Source organism: Pelodiscus sinensis, chromosome 8 (assembly GCF_049634645.1).
Source record: "Pelodiscus sinensis isolate JC-2024 chromosome 8, ASM4963464v1, whole genome shotgun sequence".
In the NCBI taxonomy this organism is placed as follows: Eukaryota; Metazoa; Chordata; order Testudines; family Trionychidae; genus Pelodiscus; species Pelodiscus sinensis.
The window spans coordinates 17,974,158-17,984,967 of record NC_134718.1 but is presented as its reverse complement, the minus strand read 5'-3'; the positions used below and the strand labels follow the sequence as shown (position 1 = coordinate 17,984,967).

The 10,810-nt window shown below is 44.3% G+C and overlaps 1 protein-coding gene across 6 annotated transcripts in view; it reads left to right on the top strand.

Moving 5' to 3' along the window:
* SHLD2 (shieldin complex subunit 2) overlaps positions 1-10,810 on the top strand; it is a 75,917-nt gene that overhangs the window by 45,143 nt on the left and 19,964 nt on the right. For all 6 annotated transcript variants that reach the window (XM_075934826.1, XM_075934827.1, XM_075934825.1 and 3 more), the window contains 2 exons: positions 1,696-1,803; positions 2,509-2,703. In XM_075934826.1, the coding sequence (XP_075790941.1) occupies positions 1,696-1,803; positions 2,509-2,703 (303 nt within the window). The remainder of the gene's footprint in view (positions 1-1,695; positions 1,804-2,508; positions 2,704-10,810) is intronic.

The following is a 10,810-nucleotide window of genomic DNA, read 5'->3' as shown; positions in this document are numbered from 1 at the left end:
TAAGATATTTCTGGATTTAGCCAAAATAAAGCAAAAAAAAAGAAGAGTGTGAAACTTTAGAACTGTTATCTCCATCTAGTCAACTCTACAATACATTTGAAAAAGATCCCAGGATGTTTTATCTATCTTGGCTGTCATATTTCATATGGTGCCATAGCATTCCTAAACTGTTTCTTTACCTGAAAGTGGAAAAGTAATCCAGAATTTTCCACAAACTGAACAAAATCCTCACTGCGATATGGTTTCATAATCTGACTGTTTATTCCATGAAGGTGAAATAGGATTGTTCCTATTACCAAATCCCATGAATACAAATGCTGGGGTGCTTTTATCTAGTTATCCTTACTCTCATGTAGGCTCTTATACTGCACCCAGTATTGATAGTTTATGTTACCTCTTGCTTGTTGTGACTTTTTCAAGGTTTTTGAATGTTTAAACACTGTTTGTTGTTTAGTTTTAACTTTTTCAGTGCATAGATACTGTGATATTACATGTTATAGAAAAACTGAAAGTAAAGATAGCTACCCTACCCCTTTCCTCTTTTTGTTTACCTTATCTCAGACTCCATCAGAAGTATTTTTAAGCCAGCCTAGCACTGCCTGCCTCAGACAGGCTGTACGAGTCAATAAGAAACTGTCAGTCTACCTACCTTGCTGTTTGGAAATCATACTTGATAAATCTAATTCCATTGCATAATGTGTCTGTATAAGATACTCGTGTTGGATATTAAATCCTACAGTAGGGGATGACTGCCATTAACAAGACTTGATAAAGCAATACTTGTATAGGTTCTCTGCAAATTCTGAACATTATTTGTTTTAAAAGTAGGCCATTATAAAAAGTATCAGAGGGGTAGCCGTGTTAGTCTGAATCTGCAAAAGCGACGAGGAGTCCTGTGGCACCTTATAGACTAACTGAAGTGTAGGAGCATAAGCTTTCGTGGGCAAAGACCCACTTCGTCAGATGCATGCATCTGACGAAGTGGGTCTTTGCCCACGAAAGCTTATGCTCCTACACTTCAGTTAGTCTATAAGGTGCCACAGGACTCCTCGTCGCCATTATAAAAAGATATCCTCTTCCTTAAAAAACCTTCAGCCACAAGCTAGTGCTCTTGTCCTGCCAGCTAGTTCCACTGACGTAAATAGGGTTCTGCATGTGCATTGGTCTCTAACTACATGGAACAACTTTGCAGGATCAGGTCCTAGGAATATATTGAAAGCCAAAGGAACAGCTTGGATGCTTCTTTCAAGGTCAGCCCTAGGTCCCTATTTAAGCCTTGTCTACAATCCTGTGGGACCGTCAACCTAAGTTATTCAGTTTCAGCTAAGTAAATAATGTAGCCGAAGTCAAGGCATTTAGGTCTGCTACTAGATACAGTAAACCAAACTCCACTGGGTCGATCACTCCCCATTGATCCAGCCTGTAGTGAAGACATGCCTTTAGGTAGCTCATGAAAGGAGATTAGCCTCCCTGAGTGGTAGAGAAGGCCACTGGCAAGACAGGATGGTAGGTAAGCTGTAATGCATTGGAAAAGACAGGGAAACAGATGGAGCAACTTGAACATTAGATGGGTTAAATAAAAGATTTCAGATTCAGAGCTAAAATCACTTTAAAGATTTATTATGTTGGAGGATAGGACCTTTATGTAATCAACATTAATATGCAGTGGATTGATACCTGCTTTCTTTGTTGCAGATGTCATTGTATATGAGAACAAGTGGTATGGAGAAATGATGCTGCAGTCAACATTTACCAGTCAGTTATTTAATCTGGGGAGCTGCTCAGCTATTGATCCCAAAAAATGTGAGACTGGATTATGTGCATAAGAGAATCTTTATATTTTATCTAATTCTTAACTTTACTAGATTCAGATAATAGAATTGTTGAAAGATTAAATCACTTATTTTCAAGTTTTTATTTTAAAAGAAAAATGGCTGTTTAAAAATAATCTTTTTATTGTTGTTTGGATTTTCCCTGCTAAAATAAACATCTGAAGTGTGCACGACACTAGAAAATGATTTGTAAAGAGCATATCTGGACTGCTAGCCAGATGGACTCTGTGGCACAATTGAGTGTTCATGATACAAAGCAAACATTTACAGAACTATCTGAGTTCCCTGTACTTAAAAAAGAAATAACAGCTGCATTTCAGATACAGCTCTTTAGTAAATGCTGACTTTTTAATGAGAACTACTTTATATGATTCTGTAATGGTGTAAGATCTGTTTTGATTTTCTTACTAATTTTGGGTGCATTTAAAGCTACATGAGTGTTGTGCTGAACAACTATCAAACAGTACATTATGGGTAGCTGACTTTTAAAATGGCAAATAAATAAAAATGTTTTAATTGCAAAATCTGAACCAAATGATAGACTGTTTATCATGATACTTCCAGGTGCTGCCCTGGATCAGAATTATTTTTTCAGTCCAATCACTCACTATTCAAATTATAATACATTTCATGGCCAAAAATGGAGAAAGGATCAGATGATATTTTTTTTTTCAAGTTTCCCATGTTGTAGATGCTGATGTTCTTCAAGATTTGCTGGCATATGTGTCTTCAAAATATACCTACTTCAGAGACCTTCCATGCAGAAAACCACAGAAGTTGGATGGCATACAGTTTGTCCAGCTAGACCAACTTCAGCCAGATACATTGGTGCATTTGGTACTAAAACTTGTCAACATCACTATACTAACAGGTACATGGATTTCTTGAGCCTTAAATGACACAAGTTCATGATTATGTTGCAAACTCAGACACCTTGCCAATATGCTAAAAGGTAGTTAAATCCTGCTCCACAAACCATCAGTTTTAAACAACAGTACATTTTGGAGAAACACATGACGACTGTCAGAGCTGAAGCCAGTTGTTCGCAGCGGCTCTGGGGGCTGGGCCTTTTGGTGGACTGGTAACATTTTATTTGCATAATGAATATGCATGTATGCAAATAAAATGTTACTACTCTTCCTAAAGTTTGTGAATGGGTTTGCTGGTCCACAGCATAAACGGGGTTGGGAACCACTGGATTAGAGAATGACCCAAGCCACTTATATGGTGTAGGTCCTAGGCAGTGTTTTCTCTAAGCTGTGCAGTAGCACAGTTTCACAGGTGATTAATCAGCCCTGCCCAGTCAGTCAGCTCCATGGGTGGAGCCCTGAGCCTCTGACTGGGCAGAGCTGAGTAATCACCTGTGAAGCTGTGCTACCCTGCTGCTTAGAGGGAACCCTGGTCCTAGGCAAGGTGCTTTCAGTAGAGAGAGAGAAACGTATGAATAACATTTGTATAAAGCACTACTAGCACCTCATTTTGAATACTCTGTACCTTTCTGGCCATCCATGTTTAAGAAAGATGAATTTACACTTGAACAGTACAGAGAAGAGCTATTAGGAGGATTAGAGGAATGGATAGCCTACCTCATGAGATGACACTAGATGAGTTTGGCTTGTTCAGGAGATACGATTGCTTTCTGTAAATATGTCAGGGGAGTAAACATCAGGGAGGGTGAAGAGCTATTTAAGATAAAGAATAATGTTGGCACAAGAACAAATGGGTATAAACTGGCTATGAACAAATTCAGTCTGGAAATTAAAAGGAGGAGGAGAATGATCAGAAGTGAGGTTACCTCCCCATAGGAGTGTGGGGGCAAGCTACTTGAGTTTTGACAGGGTTGGACACATTTCTGTGTGAGCTTGCATGATGAGTTTGTTTTGTGATGTCTGGGGCATTGAGAGCTCTGGGGCTCATTTCCAGTTTATGATTTATGTTCCTAAAAGCCCATGCTTCAGGGCTCCAGCTCCCCCCCCCCCCCCCGGCTCCCTCCCTCTATTATGTTTTGTTTTGTTTCTTCTTCGAGGGTCCCCGTGGATGCTCCACTTAGGTGTGTCGGCGCTGCTAGCAGTCTTTGCTAGCAGTCCCCCGGCTGCCCGCGTGTGCTGTCCCAATTGACAGACATGCGACGGCAGCTGTTCCCTCAGGTCCTTCTCAACTGCCACAGGCAACAGTTGCACTTAGTCAGTCTCCCTAACAGCATCAAAAGGAAGAAGGAAAAAAAAGAGAAAGGAGGAAAAGGATAACAACAGAAAGTAAAGCGAGCCAAGTGGTGCGTGGGCGCTTCCACTGTGTCCCGCTCTCCAGATGGACAACAAAAAGGAAAAAAACTCCTCCTGTTAGGCCCACATCCATGGGTTTTAAAAGGCGCACAGGGTGCGGGACAGCAATTGCAGCAGCAGACAGACACGAGCAGTGCCTGCTCTGCCTAGGGCAAGATTGTCCTGTCAGCCACTGCCCGCACTGTCAGAAGCTCGCCCCACAATCTAAGAAGGCGAGAGAACTACAACGAAGATTTAGTTTTGGACCACAACATGGCTGTGTCTCAGCCTCATTCAACCCTCTCACCCTCACCCAGAGATAACCCTCTTGAGGAGGAGGGCAGGGGGAGCACTCCCTCGCAGGGACATGCTAGAGAGCAGGACCCAAAGCGAAGCAGGAAATGCTCCCAGTCCCCTGCTGAGCCTCAGCCTCTAGCAAACAAAAAGACAAAGGAGGCTGATAAGAATGCCACCAGGCAGGACTCCCAAAAGTGGGATAGGGGATCCATCTTAAAGAAAAGCTGCAACCCTAATATGAAGCATGGAGCTGCTGGCCACACTTCAAGCTCTCCACACAGTAATGCAGTACCAGTGGGAGACACGGTACCACAGAGGAGCAAGCAAGCCGACAATCTGCAGAGCAGTGGAATGCTGCACTTACACAAATACACAGTACCACCGGTACTGACACACTTCAAAGTGCCATCGGTACCAATGCAGGCAGCTGTATGGAACCACACAACAACGCCTCTGGATACTCTGGTACCAAGGTTCATGGCAGAGACAGACCTCACAGTACAATCAGTACCATGCTCCCCACTATTCGGTACTGATGGTACCCCATAGACTAGAGGTTCCCTGTTCTCCTCAACATCAGACTCACAAACATCAGCCAGATTTAGTGATGACGAGGAGGAGCAGTCAGTGGGCCAGCACAGAGTACCTCTATATGCGGAACCACAACAACAGCAAATGCAGAAGTTTCAGATGGCACAGGGGATGCCCCCACTGATGCCCCCAGAGTGAGCCTGTTGGGATCTTTGGGCGCCTTATCAAACCCCACAGTTTCAAAACACTGTGCAGGTCCCTGGGGCACAGTCAGCTCCTACAGATACCCAAAGATGAGCTGACTGGGATCAAACTGACCATGACAGTGTGTCATCTATGAAGGATGCAACATAGGCTTCCTCTATTCTGCCCAATAATTCCTATACCACGACATACGAACACAGTCTCCACACATCACCAGTCAGAGGGGATGACTTTAGAAGGTTCCAAGACTTGTTTAGGAGGATAATAGACACGTTTGCCATTAAACTCTCCGATGTAACACAGATCAAACATGAACTCATGAGCATACTCAGCTTACCTTAACATACCAGGCTGGCTTTACCAATGAACAAAGCATTGATGGATCCAGCTAAATTAATCTGGAAAACTCCAGCATCGGTGCCTCCAATATCGAAAAACCTAGATAAGAAATACTATGTCGCCCCCATTGGGGTCGAATACCTCTTCTCTCACCTTTCCTCTAATTCACTAGTGGTCGAAGCAGCCAACCAGAGAAGAAACAACAACAGTACCCCAAAACACCACGTCATGATAAAGAGACAAAAAGACTGGACACTATGGGGAAGAAAGCCTACTCCTCAGCCTCCCTCTAGCTGTGAATTGTGTATTACGTAGCTCTACTAGCAAAATACTCGCACAATACGGTTGAATCATTCAGTTCCTTTATTCAGTATATACCAGAGAATGTGAGGGAGCTGTTTGAATCAAATATCAGAGAAGGTTCATTGATTTCCCAAACAGCTCTACAGGCTGCATTAGATGCAGCAGACACAGCAGCCAGGTTGACGGCATCCGCAGTAATGTTGATTACTCCTATCCAGATGTCATGGCTGCAGCTGTCGGAGTTCCCCAAGGAGGTTCAATCGAATATCGAGAATCTCCCATTCAAGGGTGAAAAGCTCTTCGCAGAGGCAACAAATTTAGCTCTCCACACATTGAAGAACTCCAGGGTGACACTCAGCACACTAGGGATACAGCTGCCCAGAGCCAAGAGGAAACAATATAAACAATATAACCAGAGGTACAGAACATCAGAGTATACACAACAGCAAAGACCCTATGAAAACAAAATGTGTATGAGACAAACGTGACAAAGACAGTCAAATGAGCAATCATTGACCCAGGCATCTACTCACGTCAGCAAATTTGAGGATTTGGTCAAGAGTACAAAAGCCCCTGATTCTCCAGGGCAGGTACAACCAAGCAAACAAATATTTGGAAACAGACTTGCTGCATTCTCCCCACCATGGAAACCATCACCTTGGACCAATGGGTCCTAGAAATAATATGAACTGGATACTGCATACCATTCACAGCAGTTCCACCAACCCACCCCCGTTCCCTGTCCCTCTTCAGGGACTCGCATGAGTTGGTCCTCCTGGAAGAAGCACAGCATCTCCTAGGATTAGGCACTATAGAGGAGGTACCCAGCTGCTACAGAGAATGGGGATTTTATTCCTAATACTTTCTGTCAAGAAATCGGGGGGAGGGGGGTGCACTCAACCGGTTCATCAAATCTCAATGGTTGAAGTTGGTCACGCTGGCAAAGACTATACCTGCCTTGAAGAAAAGAGCATGGCTAGCTACCCTCGACCACAAGGATGCATGTTTTCGTGTATCTATTTATCTGGCTCACAGACGATTCCTCAGGTTCACCATCAAGGACTTACACTATCACTACAGGGTGCTCCTCTTCAGGCTGTCCACAGCCCCCAGAGTTTTTTCCAAAGTTTTGTCCATGGTATCCGCACACTTGCGAAGAAAACAAATAAATATATTTCCATATCTTGATGATTGTTTAATCGTGGCATCCACCTATAGCGACACAGAACTATCACTGGAGTCAACAAGAGCGTTATTTGAATTTAGAAAAGTGCACCCTCACTCCTACCCAGATTCTGGAGTTTATAGGGGCACAGTTGGACTGCACTCAGGGCATAGCCTGACTGCCGACCCACAGATGGTCTAGAATGTTGGATCATTTCCGTACAGAGTAGAGCACACACCACGGCACGTACATGCCTGCAAATACTTGGATGCATGGTAGCGTCCACGTTTGTGGTCCCAAATGCCCGTCTACATATGAGGCCATTCCAGGCATGGCTACACTCTGTGTACTGCCCCACGCACAACCTACTCTGCAAGACACTCCTTGTCCCCAAAGCCACCCTAGATTGATGGACAGACTTGAACAACATCTGTATCGGACTTCCATTTCAAATGCCATCGCCATCTGTCACTATCATGACAGGCACATTGCTTCTGGGATGGGGAGCCCATATGGGGAGTGTGATATTACAGAGACAATGGGCATGTGAAGAGTCTTGGCTTCACATCAATGTGCTGGAGCTCAGAGCAGTGAGGAGGGCATGTTTCCAACTGCTTCTGTACATACGAAACAAGACCGTAAGGATATTGTTGGGCAATGTCGTAATGACGTATTACATAAACAGGCAGGGGGGGCATGAGGTCTCACAGCCTATGTGCAGAAGCATCAAAACTATGGCGATGGTGTGTTGTACACAATATCACACCTACCACTATCCATTTGCCAGGCAAGGACAATGTACTAGTGAATGCTCGCAGCAGACAATTCCCACAGAATCACGAAATGGAGATCAACAAATCTATCATAAACAACCTTTACAGGAGATGGAGATACCGGTTGTAGACTTGTTTGCAACGCACATCAATTCCAAGTGCCCCCGATATTGTTCCAAGGCGGGCATTGGACTGCAATCTCTCAGATATGCATTTGCAATACACTGCATATGCATTTTCATCTATACCTCTAATACATCAAATGGTAATAAAGGTCAAACAGGAGGCAGCAAGGATCATACTCATAGCCCTCAATTGGCCAAGATAAATTTGGTACCCTACCATACTCCAACTCAGCACACGTCAGCCGTACAAGTTTCCCCCGGTACGAGCTCTCCTGACTTGGGATAGGGGGTGTATGCTACATCCTGGGCTACATACACTAAACCTGTGAGCCTGGATGCTTGTTGGCTCTCACACAAAGAGCTAACTCTGTCTCAAAGGGTCAGAAACATTCTAATTAATTCCAGGAGACCAACTATGAGATGAACTTCCCTGTGGAAAGTGGGCCAGGATTGCGGCCTGAAATTCGACCAAAGCACAGGATCCACACAAGGCAGGGATTTCAGACGTACTAGAATATATCCTTCACCTGCAGGACACAGGATTATCAATTAGTTTCATCAGCGTACACTTAGTAGCTATATCAGCGATTCACCCATTCATACAAGGGTATTCTGTTTTTTCCCACCCATGCATTAAGAGATTTCGCAAAGGGATACGAAACCTGTATCCACCGCATAGAGATCCAGTGCAATCATGGGACCTGAACCTTGTGCTGGATTCACTCTTGAGATGGCTTTTCGAGCCACTTGCAACCTGCTCGCTACTATTCCTATTGATGAAAGTAGCTTTTCTCGTTGCGCTAACATCAGCCAGCAGAGTGGGAGAGACAGCAGCACTCGTGGCGGATCCACCATACACCGTATTCCACAAGGACAAGGTTGTCCTTAGAACCCACCTGAAATTCCTCCCCAAGATACCTACCTCATTCCATTGTAACAAACCGATATATCTACCTATGTTCTTCCCAAAACCACACGAGGACAGCAACCAAGCAGCACTACACATGATGGATGTACTCAGGACATTAGCCTTTTACCTGGAACATACAAAAGACTTCCGAAGAACACTCAGACTATTTGTGTCTTGCGTGGACAGGTCTAGAAGTCAACCTGTCTCCAAACAGTGAATATCCAAATGGATTTCTGCATGCATACAGTTGGCTTACTCCCAGAAAAACACAGCCAATAGGTGCACTCTACGAGAGCAGCATCTACCACGGCTGCTTTCCTTAAGGGCCTACATATGGACATTACCTGCAGGGCAGCAACATGGGTTTTGGCCCATATGTTTGCACAACATTACGCTATTTAGACCTTTCAGGGCTCAGGCACGAGATTTGGACGTACGGTCCTGTCCAACATCCAGTCCTGCATCACGGAGTGCCCACTGCCAAGCAGGAACACTGCTGCATAGTCACCTAAGTGGAGCATCCACAGCAACCCTCGAAGAACCTTGTGCAGTAACTGGAGTTCTTTGAGATGTGTCCCCGTGGGTGCTCCATGCCCACCCTCCTCTCCTCTGCTCCAACTGTCAATTGGGGTAATTGCACAATAGCACGGCATGTGCAGGTGCAGGTGGCCGGGGACTGCTAGCAAAGATCTCCGGGCCGTGTGCACAGCAGCGCTGACACACCTAAGTGGAGCACCCACGGGGACACATCTTAAAGAATTCCAGTTACTGCACAAGGTGAGTAACCTTCCCTTCTCTTTCATCTGAAGTACTAGCAATGAAAATGGGTTACTGGAATAGGTGGGATCAGTACTCTAATGGGCAATGAGACATTCTCTCACCCTTAAGTGCTTGGGTGCCTAATTTTTGTTCAGTATCTAACTAACCTCCGTATATGGGGTTGGGAAGAAATTTTCCCCAGGTCAGTGACCTTGGTGGGGTTTTGTTTTGTTTTGGGCCTTCCTCTGCACTATTTGTTGCCAGGATTATCTAGGTATATTTCACTTAATCTGTGCCCTACCATTACAGTGACTTCGGGCGTTGGTGCTCCTTCATCCTTCCTGTTTCCTCCCTGTTGCAAATAATAGTTTAGTCTTCAGTGGACTGTAATATTTTGGTCATTGAGTTTAATGTGCAGGTCCTGGTTGGTGGTGTTGACCTGTAATATATAGCAGTCCCCCTTCTGGCCTTAAACTCTATGACCTGAAATCACTTAAGAATGATGAGATGAATAGGAATTAATTCAAAATTTTATCACTGTTACTCCTGTTAGTCTGTTTGTACATACAGCAATAATTTCTGTTTTCAGTGAAAAACACTAGAAAATATTTCTTTGAGAAAGCACCTTAACTAGTACCATCTGTCCTTCTGACCTGAGGGAAAATTCCTTCCCAACCCCATCTATGGATAATTAACAATTCCCAGTTATGCTAGCTTGTTCTAGCTTTGAGCACGATCCTGAGATATTCAGAATGCTTCTTATTCCATTCATGTCAATCTGAGAGTCCGCAATTCCTATGAAGAGCATTGCTGTAAATGTTTGAGGCAAGATTTTAAAGTCTTAGTACTTGGCACCTCCCTTTAAGGCACCTAATTAATGGTTCTATTTTCCAGAGTATATCACATTTGTTGATCTCAGTGGAAGTCTCCCATTTCTCTTACCCACAGTGCTTGAGCCAGTGTCGCCAGGAGTTGAATTCTTGGCCAATTCCTTTGCACTGTACTACAGAGAAACAGGCTCCCTATGTGCCAGGTCGCAACATTATTTAGCCCGGGCACCCTTCTGGAGGATTGGATGGCTAGACCAATTTGAGTCGCATTGTGGCCCAGGGCTCCAGGTCACAATGCCACACACTGAAAACTGGCCTGATTGCCTCTCCATCTCTACAGAGTTGGATCCAATTTCAGTGCCATTGTGACCAAAAAGCTGAAGCAGCATTCTGGCAGCAGGTGTACTGGTATAGCATGGGGTCACTGCTTAAAAGTGGTCAGGCTTTGCCTCCACCCCCTGTCCCTCCACCACTTGTGACC